The sequence below is a fragment of the Oncorhynchus mykiss genome, chromosome 15 (genome assembly GCF_057628025.1).
Source record: "Oncorhynchus mykiss isolate SJ-2025 chromosome 15, ASM5762802v1, whole genome shotgun sequence".
NCBI classification, from domain to species: Eukaryota; Metazoa; Chordata; class Actinopteri; order Salmoniformes; family Salmonidae; genus Oncorhynchus; species Oncorhynchus mykiss.
In genome coordinates, this window is record NC_143036.1 from 50832008 (window position 1) to 50850068 (window position 18061).

At 42.5% G+C, this 18061-nt stretch overlaps 1 protein-coding gene across 8 annotated transcripts in view; it reads right to left on the reverse strand.

The window, feature by feature from the left end:
• Window positions 1-3182: 3182 nt before the first annotated feature.
• gramd4a (GRAM domain containing 4a) overlaps window positions 3183-18061 on the reverse strand; it is a 66802-nt gene continuing 51923 nt past the window's right edge. For 4 of the 8 annotated variants that reach the window (XM_090200236.1, XM_021563381.3, XM_090200237.1 and 1 more), the window contains 14 exons: window positions 16873-17017; window positions 15839-15864; window positions 15633-15724; window positions 14998-15089; window positions 11018-11066; window positions 10828-10899; window positions 10646-10689; window positions 10411-10520; window positions 9858-10012; window positions 7225-7369; window positions 6980-7073; window positions 6584-6674; window positions 6356-6424; window positions 3183-6259 (listed from right to left, as the gene is read on the reverse strand). In XM_090200236.1, the coding sequence (XP_090056362.1) occupies window positions 6146-6259; window positions 6356-6424; window positions 6584-6674; window positions 6980-7073; window positions 7225-7369; window positions 9858-10012; window positions 10411-10520; window positions 10646-10689; window positions 10828-10899; window positions 11018-11066; window positions 14998-15089; window positions 15633-15724; window positions 15839-15864; window positions 16873-17017 (1298 nt within the window). In that variant the 3' untranslated portion in view covers window positions 3183-6145. Of the gene's footprint in view, window positions 6260-6355; window positions 6425-6583; window positions 6675-6979; window positions 7074-7224; window positions 7370-9111; window positions 9297-9857; window positions 10013-10410; window positions 10521-10645; window positions 10690-10827; window positions 10900-11017; window positions 11067-14997; window positions 15090-15632; window positions 15725-15838; window positions 15865-16872; window positions 17018-18061 lie in introns of those variants that run through there. The other 4 variants (XM_090200242.1, XM_090200241.1, XM_090200240.1 and 1 more) reach the window with 4 other exon arrangements.

Consider the following 18061-nt stretch of genomic DNA (forward strand, 5'->3'; position numbering starts at 1 on the left):
ACAATAACAGCACTTACAGTTGACCGGGGCAGCTCTAGCAGGGCAGAAATTTGGCAAACTGACTTGTTGGAAAGGTGGCATCCTATGACGGTGAAAGTCACTGAGCTCTTCAGTAAGGCCATTCTACTGCAAATGTTTGTCTATGGAGATTGCATGGCTGTTTGCTCGATTTGATACACCTCTAATTTTGAAAGGGTGTCCACATACTTTTGTATTTATATATATCAAGAAAAAGCATTGAATGAGCAGGTTTTCTAAAACTTTGGATTGAATAAAAATATAAATGCAACATGTAAAGTGTTGGTCCCATGTTTCATGAGCTGAAATAAAATATCCCAGAAATGTTCCATATGCACAAAAAGCTTATTTCTCAAAAATGTTGTGCACACATTTCGGGGGTGCTGAGGAGTATTTCTGTCTCTAATAAAGCCCTTTTTTATAAGCGTCCAGATTAGTCTCCCGCTCCTTGAAAGTGGCAGCTCTAGCTTCATCACAGTGCTGATGTTGCCTGTAATCCATTGCTTCTGGTTGGGATATGTCCGTACGGTCAAGCTGGTGACTGATGTGGTATACTCCTCAATGCCATCGGATGAATCCCTGAACATTTTTCAGTCTGCGCTAGTAAAACAGTCCTGTAGCTTAGCATCTTATTTGTTGGACCACTTCTGTATTGAGCTGGTTTTTGCTTGTCCAATAAGCAGGAATCAAGAGGATAATGTTATGGTCCATTTTGTCAAATTAAGGGTGAGAGGAGAGTTTTGTACGGATCTCTGTGTGAGGATTAAAGGTGATCTAGAGGTTTTTTTCCCCTTTAGTTGCATATGTGAAATTTGGTAAAAACAGATCTGTTTAACCTGCATTGAAGTCCCCGGCCACTAGGAGTGCTGCCTCGCTTATGACCTTATGAGCCATTGAGTGCGGCCTTAGTGTCAACATCGGGTTGTGGTGGTAGACAGCAACGAAGAATACAGATGAACTCTCTTGGTAAATAGTGTGGTCAACAGCTTATCATGAAGTACTCTACCTCAGGCAAGCAACATCTTGAGTCTTCCTTAATATTAGAGATTGCGCACCAGCTGTTGTTGACAGAGACACACACCACCACCCCGATCTTGTCTTGCAGATGCACGGAAAACCTGGGTAACTGTATATTACTCATGTCCTTATTCAGCCACGACTCTGTGAAACATAGAATATTACAGTTTTAAATGTCCTGTTGATAATATAGTCTTGAACGGAGCTTATCCACTTTATTCTCCAGTAGAACGGAGCTCATCCACTTTATTCTCCAGTAGAACGGAGCTTATCCACTTTATTCTCCAGTAGAATGGAGGGCGGATTATCCACTTTATTCTCCAGTAGAATGGAGCTCATCCACTTTATTCTCCAGTAGCACGGAGGGCGGATTATCCACTAGTCGAAGCAGTCTTGCCAGGCATCCGGCTCTTCGACATCTGTAACAGTCTCTCACCGTATCTGTAATCTGATTACAATTAATTTATTTTGTAATCATATTACATGTAATCAGTTACCCACCAATCCTGATTTAACCCTCACTACCCATCTTGTTTCTAACAACATAGATCATAGACACATGGGAAATCAGCAGTTCCCTCACATAACTCCACAGGAATATTATATGGGTGAAGTAACAGGAAAGTACAATGGCGGGCCAAATAAAACCTCTGGGATTCTTAGTTGCTTTTATCACCGCATATACAGGAATATGGGTGAAGTAGGCGAACAGGACCAAAAGTACACGAGACAAACGCAGTACGCACTACACTAAGTTGGTCTTATACCTGGTGTTGTTGTGCTGTGATTACCTTGGTAACATATTACAAAGTTATTGGTAGACTGGCACCGTAGACCTAACGTTGGGTAATCAGTATTCAGCCTAGCAGTGTTGACAGCCAGGCCGCACAGTGAGAGGAATGGCTATGGTTGGTATCCTTGTGGGAGAACATCGTTTTAACATGTATACAGAATGCACCCCAAATGGCACCCTATTCCCTACATAGTGCATTACATAGGGAATAGGGTGTCATTTGGGACGTGACCACAGTGAATAATGTCCACTTCAAAGAGCCAAATGTCCACCGTTCCACCTCCCATGGAGCTAGGGAGGTCACCTCAGCCCACTGGTGATGATGGGAGACATCACTCACCAGAGTTGTGGTGTGTGTCAGACAGATTTGAGCCATTGGCGAGAGAGTGTCACTGTTTTGTCAAAGTGTACAAACTACCCTGTCAACTAGAGCAGGAGGGGGTATCTTGGCAATGTCGCTTTCAATCAGAAGGCCTAAAAATACACCGGCTCCATCAAACTGTCAGGCAACTCAGGGGTATCATTTGTTAAATAGTTTCTTTGAACTAACTTCCCCATCCTGCCAAAGGCCTACAGTAGAGAAAAGTGTGTGACGGATGCTGCGTTTCTTCAACTCTTCGTAGTGTAGCATATACCCATCCACTCTGGGACGATGTGAGTGTTTCCAACAGGAAATAAACTCACTGTGCTTTAATATATATATATATATATATATATGTTTTTTTTGTGTGTTCAGATGAGAAATTTGGGGCTCGGTGTCATTCTCTACAGTACCAATATGAGGATACTTTTACCAAATTGTTGATTTTGTGTTGGGGGGGGTAGAAGTTGTGTCGATCAGTGAAAAGCTTTGCAGTTATAATTAATAATGAGATTTTTTTTTCACTGCGAAGAATAAGAATTCGGTAGGAGCATCAAGTGAAAATGTATGCAATCATGAAATCGTAATCGTTTCTTACCATAAAACAAGTACAAAGAGTTAACACTCCGTGTGAATGCAGTCATATATTCCCTTCCACCACATTACACAAAATAAAATGCAGAACAGGTCTTTACAATATACTTAGCTGGTAATGCAAAAATACGTTGAGAAACACTATTGTTAGTGTGACCTATACCGTGGGAGTTATTTTTTACATGATTTCACAGCCTTTGAAACACCTGCCCTCTAGTTTCTGTAAGGGTCATTATCAGGTCTCCATCCATCTGTCCTGTAGTGACATCAAGTGGCCGAATGTGGGAATTGCAGTCTTCGGACCTCAAATCAACAAGTACCTCCATGCTCATTTGGAATGACTAACATTACTCTTATAAGTATCGATAGGTGTAGTACAAAGGATTACAATACAGAGAATGGGAAATACTTCATTTTATTTAAATAAAAAAATGTACATCACATATTTTACAATAGACATTGTCTTCTTTAAAAACGCAAAGGATTACGTTATTTTATATAAATTCCTCTTTCGTCATTTTAGTCCTTGGACACACAGATGACATAATTACCCACAACTGTCAGATGATTGCAGTATATTGAACTTCGCAGTGATATACTGTACGGGAATATCATGAAGTAATTGACTAACGTTTACATTTAGTTAGAACTAATACTTGGTTAACACAATGAGACGCACAGAAGGAGACCAATAGAAACTAGAGTAGAAACCAGTGAACAGCAGCTCTCCGAGTCACCATGATGACCTCTGCTGCCTGTAAGGAAGGCCTGTGAGTGATCCAAAAACAGCTAAAAGATTATCATGACTGTACCATGTACCACACAGCACTACCCTATGAACGATCACTGACATTTTTTTGTTGCAGCGTGAATATAATCTGACTAGAATGTTCTCGGCTGTCACGGTCTACCTACTGTTAGCCTGGTCCCAGGTCTGTCACTAGATGCATGATTCAACTCCTTGGACTTTTATCACCATGCTACTCAGTACATGTACACAGTATATGCTATGACAACAAACTCGACAGAAGAGCTAAAACTTTAGCTTTAGCTATTAAAGTATTATAAAACAGATCAGGGATCAGGGTTACGTTTGCCGTTGGGATGACGCTGAGCAGCAGAGGTTGTCCTGAGACCAGTCTGAGCAGATTTTTTAAAAAGCTGACAGTTGACACACTAACTCAAAAACGCAAGAGGAAGATGTCTGTCCAGTCTTCATGACTCCACCTGTGGCAAGGAGCTCAAACCGGCATTCCAAACAAAACAAGAAATGAATTCTGTCTTTTAACCCAACCTTCAGTAAACATGTAGGTGTTGGCAGAGCATGGGCAGCAGTAAAAAGAAGAAAAAAAACAACATTTTGGCAACAACAAAAAAAATGAACTAGGAGTTTTACAGCAGTAACACAATACATTCTGTGTGCGCCTCTTTTAGGACAGACCCTGATTTCAAAGTTGGTGGTTACTACTCGACTAAGTTCCAGGTAAGCATTAAGACGACAGTAACGTGAAGTCAGACAACCATTCAAATCAACACACTAACAGCATGAGTTCCTTAGACAATAGACGACCTATAGAAATGACATTTCACACCCAGTCATAAGACGATAACTGACACAGTTCATACGGGCTTGTTAACAGTGTGGGAAGATGAATGCTTTTTAGGGGACTAGCTTGTTGTGCTGAGAGGCAAAAAACAAAAGGATCTGAGAGCATAGTATAATCTACTCTCTCATTTGAAGCAAACGATAGACCAGAAATACGCCCAGATGTCCACAATAACTCTTCCAGCCATTTTACAAAACACAGAAAGGTGTCCACATCCACTGGGTTTGGCATTCATGACAATTCTACATATCAAACCTATCTGACAAATAAAAAGACCAGCTTTTAAACCCACACCGGTGACAATGATGAAGTGACATTGAAATATTCCGTTCAAAACTACTTCTTCATCCTGCTGTGAATGAAGACTACGGAACCAAGCAAGAAATACTGACAAACTCCCGGACGAATTAACTAGTTACTAGTCAAGTTAACCAAGTTCAAATTTACTCCTGAATAGGACAGCACATTGTACACATCTGACCACTCCAGTGTTAATACTACAGGTTGGTATTAGTGGTATTACCGTTAAAAAAACTACCATAGTATTACTATACCGTAACATGTCACTAAATACTGAAGTAACAGGTACTGGGCCTTGAGACACTGCAAAAATCATTAGTATGTGTATGTGACCTACAGTACGCACCTTAAGGATGTGTTCGTCTACTAGGCTAAAGCCAAGGCATTAACTCATCTTTTAGGCCCCGGGGTTACTCAGCACACAAGTGTAGTTCACTGAACCAGCAATGTTACATTTAAACTACGTACCTTCAGTTTCGACACATTATTCAGGGTTTAGGTCTGCTATGACTCTAGTTTTATAACACAATCCACAGATCCAGGACCTGCCTTTAACTAAGTCCAGTTCCTCATCATTCCATTGGTTATTAGAAAAACAAGCGGAATTGAAAAGAAAAGGCATTTGAAAACGTTTCACAACGAACATCATCGCCAAGGGTCCCCACCGCTGTGCGTGACACACAGTACAGGTCAGTCGTGAGTGTTGAACGCACAACACACATACACGTCATATGCAAACAGACATCTGAACGCAGACGGTTTGTTGCTGAAATGTGCGCGAGTGTCTCCAAGGACAAATCTACAGCAGCGATGTAAACGGATGGAAAAGGCTTCTTGTCGTGTTGAACGTGGTTTCCGATGCTAGCTCGATGTCCACAGCTTTTTGTTTTCTACACAAACATCTAGCTACCGTACGGTTCCGTGCAAGACCAGCAGTAACACCGACTCAAGACGTCACGAGAAAGAGAGAAGACAGGTGAGTAGAGACGCACGATGTCTTGGCAGCTCACACACACACACATCTCTCTGAAGCAAATGAAAGCTGGCAGGCAGGCAGGAGAGCCAGCTCCTTTCCCTATGATGAGAAGTCTGTGTTAAAAATAATGACCCCCCCCTCCCCATCCTTCTTCCTACAGTGTTGGAATGTATTCACCATCCCTATTGGACTATAAGTCCCACCTCCACACACACCAGACAGAGGGGCGAGCGCGCACACCAGACAGAGGGGTGAGTGCGCACACCAGACAAAGGGGCGAGCGCGCACACCAGACACCTCTCAGTCATAAAAGAAGACTGTCCAGTCACTGTAAATAAGAGAGGGAGGAGAAGAGGTGTGTCCCATCACTTCCCCCAATTGTCTTTTCTCCAGCCAGGGAGGGTTCAGGGGTAGGTGGCCCAGCCCTGACCCCAGCCCAGGCCTCTTTCCATGGGGATAAGCAGGGCTACAGTTCAGGGCTACAGCTCAGGGCTGCCCAAGGGCTGTCTGGAGGTGGTTGTGATCTTCATGTACTGGGTGAAGATCGCCTCGAAGGCCTCGTCTCGATGGATCATGGCACCAAACACCAGAGGCTGAGGAGACAGAAATCCCCAAATCATATTTAATTTTACTCAGAAATATGTGAAGGATAATAAAAAAGGTCAAATGAGTCTTTATTTCCTCCATACCTTCTGTGTGGAGGGAGTGGCTATGGAGATCCCCATTCCTGACCCAGGTAAGACAGACAGCACTTTGTACTGGGAACAGAGAAGGTATCAGATAAATACAATTATGATCCATTCATTTCAAAAGGAATCTATCAGTTGCTGGAAGATGCACATCAGGATGTGACATCACAGAAAACACAGAAAGGATATGACAAAAACATTGAATTAGTTGAGTGTGTAGATCGACACCTTCTGGATATCTGTGATGTCCGCCAGCTTAATGACCTTATTCTTCTTGGAGGAGGCCGATTTGGAACTGGAGCTCTCGAAGCACAGATAACTGAGACACAAAGAGACAGATGGTGAGAGAAAAGGAGGAGGAGGAGGAGAGAACCAAAGATGGAGAGGAGAGTCAGCACAAATCATCCACTCTTGGATCTAGCGCTGAGAATCTGCAGCATAATGGCAACATTTCGTGGCACATTGTACACAGCCACATCAGAGAGTAAAGATGGCACACCTAAAAGGATGAGCAGACCACTAGAGGTGAAAAGCTACTGTTATGAGAGGCTGTCTACCAGTTTGGTCTCGTAGAGAATCCGTACTTGACGAGACAAGCTAGTGTGATGAGTTAGGTCTACTTACTTCTCTGTAACATAGAGCATGCCGTTTCGTATGTAGTCCGTTGGCATCTTCCGGTCTCTGTTGATGAGGCAGCACCTCCACCCATTCTCACACACTGTAGACACACAAACAGAAAAACTGTTTATATTGATTTACTTCCACAAGCGGCTGGACAGCTCCCCAAATGTATTTTAACAACAAACAAAAAAGTTAAATGGCAGAAAAAGAAAAAAACTAAATATTTTAGGTGCAGTTAGTCCTCTGACCTGGTAGAGGGCGCTCATTCTCTGAGACGTTGAAGATCTCATGAAAGGCTCCCTTCTTGGTGCTATGAATCCTGGCGCTGTCAGCATCCAGGCTTACACCGCACGGGACGGTTGCTAGGCTACCTCTAGCCACCACAGGCTGAATCTAGAGAGGAGGGGGTGTGGGAGGAGGGGGAAGACACACAGAGGGAGGAAAATGAGGAGAAGGAGTTGGAGAGCGGGTGGGGAAGGAGGAGGAGGAGGAAGAAGAGGAATAATTTTACTACAGAGCACTACTGTAGCCATCTTCCACTACGGATTCTCTCGGAGACTAAACTGGGAGACAGCCTCTCACAGAGATAGGAAACATAAGATGGAGGCCATTCATCTGTACACAGTAGGAGTATGTGCTCCTCATAACATAGCCTTGCAAACAACTTGTGTCTTATCTAACATCAGCCTCAGGGTGAGGTTCTCGTGCAAAGCGCAGAGCACACTCATAGACACAGTACACTTACAGTACATGTAGGTAAATCAGTCATCTTTGTTAGTTTCATTTCTAAGTGAGGACATTGCTATGTAAACTTAATTTATTGAATTGTCTATTCCATCCTCTACACTTCTGCCCTGAAGTGTGCACTGGTTCACTACCCCTCAATGTATAGATTTATGGTGGAACATTGCCCACCTGTTTTTTGCCTATGCATACTTACACCCACCAATCCAATGCTTTTAGTGAAGGGTAAATCCCTGAAGGGGGGTGAGCGAGTGCACACGTCAGGCGGGGGGGGGGGGGGGGGGGGGGGGGGATCAGAAGTCAGTGTACAGTACAGACAGTATGGTATAGTAGTGGATTAGTTAGTGTATGTAATGCTGGGAGTGAGAGTAGGGAGCTCTGCAGATAAATGGCCATGCCGTTTACAGCTACAGTACAATATACGCCCTCATGCTGCAGGCAGGCAGGCCGGCCCCTAACTATACAGTAGATAGATGGGATTATTTGTAACGTTACATAGCAGTAGAATAAGTCTTAGAATAGCAGTAGAATAAGTCTTAGAATAGCAGTAGAATAAGTCTTAGAATAGCAGTAGAATAAGTCTTAGAATAGCAGTAGAATAAGTCTTAGAATAGCAGTAGAATAAGTCTTAGAATAGCAGTAGAATAAGTCTTAGAATAGCAGTAGAATAAGTCTTAGAATAGCAGTAGAATAAGTCTTAGAATAGCAGTAGAATAAGTCTTAGAATAGCAGTAGAATAAGTCTTAGAATAGCAGTAGAATAAGTCTTAGAATAGCAGTAGAATAAGTCTTAGAATAGCAGTAGAATAAGTCTTAGAATAGCAGTAGAATAAGTCTTAGAATAGCAGTAGAATAAGTCTTAGAATAGCAGTAGAATAAGTCTTAGAATAGCAGTAGAATAAGTCTTAGAATAGCAGTAGAATAAGTCTTAGAATAGCAGTAGAATAAGTCTTAGAATAGCAGTAGAATAAGTCTTAGCTACATAGTTGTGGAATATTCAGACACACTAGTTAGCTCTGTTTTTCCAAGGGTTACCTGGCAAATGATTTTAAAAATCGAGTGATTGTTCTACTAAATTGGAATCACTAGAAAAGTTTTACCTTACCTGATTATCTTACCATCGATATGAAGGAATAACAATTGTGTGTTCTAGGAGGTAAACTATGTGGGAAATAAGAGGTGCTACTGTAAACCGGACTATAGTGTATTACTACACTAGTCACATTGAAGTGGCTTTTAACAGTGGTGCTTTGGGTTTGTGGCAGCACACTGAACAACCTGGTTACTACAGAGTATGTCTGGGAAAATGGATTAAAACAAATGTCACAAATCAATTCAGAATTGGTTCAAGTAAAGGGTTCAACATTATGACATTATGGCCCACGAAAAGTGGATATTGACATTGACATTTTTGATCCATTTATTCAAACACTCAGTTAATGCTGGGAGGTTTTGTCGTGAACCACACGCGCGCACACACACACTTATACATGTTTTAGCTGGTGGCACACACAGGCACTATGTAACGTAAGGGGACAGAGGCACACCAGAGTCCCTACCTTCTCAGACCCAGACAGCTGAGAGAGAGAAACAAAACACAACGTATAGTTGACAGTCACTAAAGCAAAAGACCATCTAGCACCACTAACAGTACTGCCAACTGGCTGAGGAAACAGACCAAGATAAGACATCGCAAACACTCAACACACGGTCACATACAGACACACAGACACACACGCATATGACAGAGCATGACATTCAGGTGGCAGTGTCGAGGTAAATTAGGTTTGTTTAAAGGGTTACATTTTTTTTTAAAGTGGTTAAGGCTCATCATGGTTATTTTTAAATCAAAAATCTATGCTTGAGTTGTAGTAGATACTTTTGTATTGTGGTTATGGTTTAGTTATTTAGCATTTGGATAAGGGCTAGTGTTCGGGAAGTTTGGGTTGGATAAACAATTGGTTCCTTTCTCTATGGGGAGAGTTATTTGTGCGTGCCCAGAGTAAGTTATGTCAGATCACTGTGTGTGTGTGTGTGTGTGTGTGTGTGTGTAATTGTGATTGTATGCTGGATATGTTGCGTGCGTGTGGATATGTACATGTGCGTCTGTGTACGCCATCATAAGTGCGTGTCCTCACCCGTCGAGACATTGTAGCGTTGGTCCTCTCCTTCAACTGTGGATCAGTTGGTAGGTTGTTCCAGTCGATGTGAGGGGTGTCATATTTGTCCCTCAGCTTGGGACAGCTCTTAAACAAGAAGTCTATGATGAAGAACTTGATCCCTGCATACAGCCCTGAGAGAAAAAGAAGAGACTTTAAAAAGCCAATTCTCTTCAGATTAAAAACAAGTTGAGACAGTAATGTTGCTAAGCACAATGGATGGCACAAAAAAAAATTATTGTTGGTATACTTTATTGTTTACACTTTTTATGCATTTCATAAAACGTGTCTCTGCTGTAAACTAAACAGGCACCAACAGGGAACACACAGGAGAAGACTAATTGCTTTAGAGAGGAACAAACAATGAATCTCAGTGTGCCAAGAGACAATGCCCCTGAGCAGCAATGAAGAGAACAAAGGGGTGTTTTTATATTGAATGTTACGTAACTATAGCATTTCACTCAGTGTGTGTGTGTGTGTGTGGCTGCAGCAGCGTGTCTGTGTGTGTATGTTTATGTGTGCTTGTACTCACCAATCATGAAGCCCACGAGTTTATAGGGCAGTATGCAGGAGGAGAGAAAGGTAACCCACAGGCTGATGTAGAGCTTCTGAGTGATCTCAGGCTGCACCCACATGAATAGGCTGCACACACACAGGGCGACAGAGCGAGGGGCGAGAGAGAAACCATTTTGATTAACTATTCAGACCAACATCAGAGGGAAAGAGCATAGAATGGTAAGACAGTGAAACAACCATTTCTTACTTACTTTTTTATTTTCTCCAAAACATCCGCCATCTTACCAAAAAGGTTCTGTGAAAAAAAAGCCCAGAAAAATGACTTTCCCAAAACACACAATGTCTTAATGTGGTGTGCGTCTGTGTGTGTATTTGTGTGATGACGTGCGTATTTATGCGTGCTTGTGTGTGTCGGTGCTGGCTACTACTGTACCTGGGCTTTTTGTGCCACATCAAGCACTAACTGGAACTTTTCAGACACAGTCAAATCATCCTTTGACGGTTCCTGCACGAAACAAACCCAAACAAAATCAGCTCATGCCATAAGGCAGGAAATACGACAGGCCACTTCCTGTGGGATCAGGAAGCTAAGAGGAAGTCATGTGAAATGGGAGGCGTCTTACTATAGGATCCGTAATGTCCGGCACAATGCTCCACTGAATCCTCCAACCTCTGAAAAGGGAAGATGTAAAAATGTCAACAACAACAAACAAACTCTAAAAGCAGGACGGGCACCTGCGGATCAATTTCAAATGATCTTACTGTTGAGAGTTCAAATGAAAGAACACACACATTTTGGTTGTGCATAAGCAGTTTCTCTTATGTCAGTCACTGACTGTCACGTAATTTGCCCGTGTCAGCTAATATTTTTTAGATTGGTAAATTAGTTTAGCGGCCAGCTATCTACACTTTTAGTAATCGCACCCTTTGATTTTTAAGTCATTCACTCAAAATTAAAAATCGGCATTTGTTTATCTGCAGTCTAGAGGGGGCCTTTAGAATGTTTTGTTTCGCAAAGTGGCAGGGAACAACGTTTTGCTTGGGGTCTCTAAAAAGACTAGGGACGGTTCTGACTGCATGTGTGGGGTCTGCACCCGCCAGCCTCTGTGGTCCCCCATGATGAGTTTATATTTTTGGAAGCCCCACCCCTATCAAAGTGGCCCATCCCTGCTCTGAATAGATTCTGAGAAAATGAGCTGCACCACATTAAATAGGTAGGTACAGTGTAATTACATGTAAGAGAGTGGCGTATGAATTTATTGATCAAAACTTGGTAAATATGAACTCAACATGTAAAAGTATTGGTCCCTTGTTTCATGAGCTGAAATATAATGTGCACACACACACACACACACACACACACAGTTACTTCTTTAATGTTCCTGTTAGTGAACATTTCTCCTTTGCCAAGATAATCCATCTACACAACCGGTCCAAAGTTTTAGAACACCTTCTCATTCAAGGTTCTCTCTTTATTTTTTTCTACATTGTAGAATAACAGTGAAGACATCAAAACTATGAAATAACACATATGGATTCATGTAGTAACCAAAAAGTGTTAAATCAAAAATACATTTTATATTTGAGATTCTTCAAATTGCCTTGATGACAGCTTTGCACACTATTGGCATTCTCTCAACCAGCTTCATGAAGTAGTCACCTGGAATGCATTTCAATTAACAGGTGTACCTTGTTAAAAGTTAATTTGTGGAATTTCTTAATGCGTTTGAGTCAATCACACTTAACCAGCATGGCTAATACAGCATTCTGCAGTGATACGCCATCCCATCTGGTTTGGGCTTTGTGGGACTATCATTTTTCTTTTCAACCGGACAATGACCCAACACGCCTCCAGGCTGTGTAAGGGCTATTTGACCAAGAAGGAGAGTGATGGAGTGCTGCATCAGATGACCTGGCCTCCACAATCCCCCGACCTCAACCAAAATGAGATGGTTTGGGAGGAGTTGGACTGCAGAGTGGAGGAAAAGCAGCCAACAAGTGCTCAGCATATGTGGGAACTTCTTCAAGACAGTTGGAAAAGCTTTCCAGGAGAAGCTTGTTGAGAGCATGCCAAGAGTGTCAAGTGTCATGTGCAAAGCTGTCAAGGCAAGTGGCGGCTATTTGAAGAATCTCAAATATAAAATATATTTGGATTTGTTTAACACTTTTTTGGGTTACTACATGATTCCATATGGGTTATTTCATAGTTTTGATGTCCTCACTAAAAATAAAGAAAAACCTTTGAATGAGTAGGTGTTCTAAAACTTTTGACCGATAGTGTACCTGACAGGTTGGCATATCAAGAAGCGGATTAATCAGAGTGATCATTACACAGGTGCAACTTGTGCTGGGGGCAATAAAAGGCCACTAAAAACGTGCAGTTTTGTCACACAACGCCACAGATGTCTCAAGTTTAGAGCGAGTGTGCAATTGGCAAGCTGACTGCAGGAATGTCCAACCTGTTGCCAGATAAGATTAAATTAATTCCTCTACCATAAGCCACCTCAAATGTTGTTTTGGAGAATTTGGTAGTACGTCTAACTGGCCTCACAACCGCAGACCACGTGTAACCACACCAGTCCAGGACCTCCACATCACCTGCGGAATCATCTGAGACCAGCCAACCGAACAGCTGATGAAACTGGGTTTGCACCTTAAACTTTCTGCACAAACTGTCAGAAACCTTCTCAGGGAAGCTCATCTGTATGCTCGTCGTCCTCACCAGGTTCTTGACCTGGGCGTCGTAACCAACTTCATTGGGGAAATTCTCACCTTAAATGGCCACTGGCACGCTGGAGAAGTGTGCTCTACACGGATCAATCTCGGTTTCAACTGTACCGGGCAGACAGCGTGTATTGCGGCATGTTGACGAGTGATTTGCTGATGTCAACACTGAACTGAGTGCGCCATGGTGGCGGTAGGGTTATGGTATAAGCTACGGACAACGAACACAATTGCATTTTACATATTACCCATTGAGCACGTTTGGGATGCTCTGGATCGACGTATACGACAGCGTGTCTAAGGTCCCGACAATATCCAGCAACTTCGCACAGCCATTGAAGAGGAGTGGGACAGCATTGCACAGTCGTCAGTCTGATCAACTCTATGCGACAGAGCTGTGTCACCCACAATGAGGCAAATGGTGGTCACACCAGATACCGTCTGGTTTTCTGATCCACGCCCCTACTTTTCTTTCTTTAAAAAAGGTCTCTCTGACCAACAGAGGCATATCTGCATTTCCAGTCATGTGAAATCCATAGATTAGGGCTTGATTGATTTAAATTGACTGATTTCCTGAGAAGAACTGTAACTCCGTAAAATCTTTGAAATTGTTGCATGTTTGCATTCACACCGTTCCATGTCCTTTCCTACAGCTCAGCTAAAAAAAAACAAACACTCCAAATAAGCTCCATTCATTAAAATCACAATTTAACCAACACTCATCTATTTTTGTGACTACCTGGACCTAACCAATTGGTTTTTAAGAAACCAAACCATATGGATTTGAATGGAAACTATTTGTTTAAACATGAAAAAGGTGAATGGAAGAAGCAAACCATTTCCAAATGGGCTACATGTCACATTAAACAGCATATAAACACTCTAAATAGGCCAGGAGCCAGACAGGGAGCCTAAGGAACGAAAAATAATTATTTAGGGCTATATTATTTCAAGGCTATAGACTACAAAGAAATACATTGTGAAGCATTTGCGAGTGCTACACAATAGGCTGGTAGGGACATTAAGCCCTCAGCATTCCGTTGCGTTACATCAGTACAGTCTATAAAATTGTGATATACTAAGTATTAAATTCAATTTAAAACAAAAAAAAAAGTGCCTTTGAATTCATTTTTATAATACATTTTTAGAAATCCGAGTTTGGCCAGTCTGGGGCTTCAGGCTTACGTGACGGTACATGGAGAACCGGCCAGGAGCAGAGAATATCCCCTCACTTGCAGAGTCACTGGGGATGATAAACACCCTTTTGGCGAATCTTTTCAGGCTGTGCAGAGATGCAGAGTTGGTTTTTATTTATTTTTCTATATGTAGGTCTAAAAAGGTTTTTAGGCTAAATAACCCAATCAAAACAGAAAGCTCCTTGAACGTGGGAATATGCCAGGCCTATTGTATAGATCATAGAACAAAACATTTACGAAACGTTTAAGAGATTTAGATGTGTTATAAATACTTTGCTACAACTTCGTTATATATCCACCTTAGTTGTGGACACTACATCACTGCACTCCCTTCCCTTGGTCCTCATCTTTATAAAAGTCACCTCGATTTAGCACCTGTGTGTTTTATCAGTTTATGAAAATACTTAGTGAACTCCATGACAGTGTAGCTGAGGCAGCACACGAGTAGACCACAGATGCATGCTGGGCCAGGCATGCCCTGAGTTCGTGAAGTGAGTGCTACCGGAACAAAATTGGAGCGGATGAGAAGTCCGACGCTCCAGTCTTTGGGAATTTGGGCACGCTCCGCTCGAGCTCCACTCACATACTCTGGTTCAGTGTAGTTGGATCACTCAGCGTCATCAATACATGACAATGTAATATCAATGTGTGTGTGTGTGTGTGTGTGTGTATGCATGTCTCACTTAGCAATGAGGTAATTCAAGGAGAGCCTCAGGATGGCCAAGAAGAGGAGCATGGGGATGGCCCAGCCATGCCACGCAGCATTCATGTAGATCTGAGACCGGAGGAAACAAATGGCATTCGTCATTTCATCCAGCACTTAGCCTGCATCCTATTTCTCGCAATCACTAGATGTAATATACAAGTCTTCCAAATGACAAGCACTACTGAATATAGTGGGAGATCTGGGACATCGAATGAGAGGAAGTTGAAGAGACAAACAGAAGAGACATTTGGTCAATGTCCATCTCTGTGGAATAGCATGTGTCAAAGTCGAGAGAAGGGTTTCCAGTAGTCAAACTCCTACAGTTACATATTAGTTTCCTTACACTGTAAGCAGTCTAGGGACATGGTATGACAGCGATCCATGCTTTGGTTTTGTTCATCCGTCACCAAATGACAACTTTTTATATTTGTGGCACAAATCCAATGCAAGTCAACGATACCAATATTAGCATTTTTTTGGGGCTTCATGTCTAAATCATCCTAAAAGTTACTCAAATGAATTGTGTAGCACAATAAAGTTACTTCTAGATGATTTGGACATGACTCGCATATCTTAAAAAAAAAAAAGACAGATAGGAGCAGTTGTACTCACTATGAAGGAAATAGCTGAGGTGTACACGGAGTGCCAGTTGGATAAGGCTGAGAGGTTCCTCATGAAGTTAGTGACAGGTCTAGCTCCTCGCTCTGGGGAAAATACAAACTCAGTCATCAACTTGTCACATTACAATATCTGACAGCAGTAGCTCAACGGCAGAAGGTGTGACTGTTCTGAGTGGGAATTCATCTATAAATACTCACTGAGTCGCCTCATGTTCTCTGTTAGCCTGGAGAGAGGGACACACAAAACTGTAGATGTTACAACAGGACTTTTAGCATGCACTTTACACAGACACCACACAGTGGGGGAGCACAATCCTCAAACGTCTACTAAAAGAGCGAAATGTTCCTGCGGAGGTAGCAACACCTCAACCCACTGATCATTCTGTTTATGAGTCACACAGAGGCAAGGAGGAGAGGAAAGAATGAAGAGCTCAATCCATTTCTCTAGGTTCTCTCCACAAAAGGTCTGCTACAATACATTCTACATTCTTTATTTCTAGAGCTTTCCACCTGTGCTGCCAACTTTTATCCAATCCGTGTGCACTTCAAACCGTGTACGTACGTGTGTGTTTACAGTACTCGTCTGCCTACGGTCACAGCAGCCAATGACCTGAAGGATGAGTAAACCCTGTACAATCTGATCTGTGCTGAGCAGCAAAATGAGCCAAGTCCTAGACTGAACCCAGCTAGCTTAAAGTGGAGCATAATGTATGAGTTGCATCTAGACAGTGATCTAAGATCAGTGAGGAATTTAGGTTAGAATTGGGGGATAGTGAAGCTGATCCTAAATCAGTGCCCGAGGGCAATGTCTATAGCCTCAGTCAATGGCTGCAGGGAGTGTGGTAGTGTGGTCGAGCCACCACCAGAGGGCACAGACACTGTATTCAGTGATGTGCAACATATAGAGAAGGTCCAGAGATTGAGAGTGTGTATAGGATTCACATCACTACTGTTAAGGTTGGGGTGAAAGACTACTGTTTCTGTGAGTGGTAGAGTACTGGCCATGTGGGGTGCAACAAATTCACCATGTTCCGATAGACTACTACAACGCAGCCTCTCAATGTGATTGCCGTTTTCACCACCTCATTCAGTACTCACCTTTTAGAACATAGAAATACATTTACAAGAACAGACATTCCAATTTAAACCAATAATCCATGATGGGGAGGACCCATTCATTCTATTGTATTTCTAGGATTTTGACAACCCATCGTATGAGCACAACGACACACCTTTTAGCGCTTAGCGGTTCCTCAGCCTCCACAGTGTTCTCCTCCGGGACGAAGCGGAAGTCTTCGATGTAGACCCCCAACCTGTCATAGAGCCACCTCCACGCCCGCAAGTACAGGGTCTCCCCCTGCGGCGGCTTCTCTTTGTCTGGAGGGGGCAGAGTTGAAGGTCACGGTCTCAATAGGCTTCTTTATTTGTTAGTGGGCGCTTCACATTACTGCACACGAAGAGGACGCATGTCTGTTCTTTTTGTCTTTCATCTCGTCACTGAACATGAATAAAATGCACATTCGAAAGACAGGGAACGAGGGAGAGCGAGGACAAGACAGACACAGGAAGAGAGGTTTACAGGCAGCGCAGGTTTATAATTAGTACAATGAAGGTGCCTCCCTGTCGGTTTGGAGTTTCTGTGACCAAGGGCAACTACCTACCTGAAGCCGTTTATTAAATGAAGACGGGTAGAGAAGGAGATACAGGTCTGTAGATCGCCCTGTTAAGACGCTGGTTTAATTTAGAGTTAATACCAAAGACCCATTAACCTAAATTACACACTGAGCTCCTTGTGTGTCTCGTACAGAAACACAAATTCAAGTACGCACATTCTACATTTGGCGAGGCTGCTCTAACTAACACCATGGGCCTGTTTGGCCTAGATTAAACCTAGCCCATTTCCTACAATAAAACCCTCGCCAGTGTCACCAGCGCCTGAAGCTACTAGACAAACTGGTTTTGGAACCCTAAAACAGTGATCAGGAAGCCTAAAATAAAACCCTTACCAGTGTCACCAGCGCCTGAAGCTACTTGACAAACTGGTTCTGAAACCCTAAAACAGTGATCAGGAACCCTAAAATAAAACCCTTACCAGTGTCACCAGCGCCTGAAGCTACTTGACAAACTGGTTCTGGAACCCTAAAAGAATCAAGATTTTTGCTTTTACAAAAGATACTTCTACAAAAGATACTTCTTTCTTCCAGCCTGCTGGCAGATAGGCTGCCTGCCAGTAATCTGTGCTCCACACACACACTAAAACATATATCTGGTAAACAGGATGTTTTTAGCACCCAGAATGTGTTCTGCACTAAACAATGCTATTAAAGCTGCTCGTCCTTACGGTTGGGTTAGAGTTTTAAAATGAATGGGGAAACGGATCCTTTTTGAAGAAATTGTTTTGATATGAGAACACACACACAC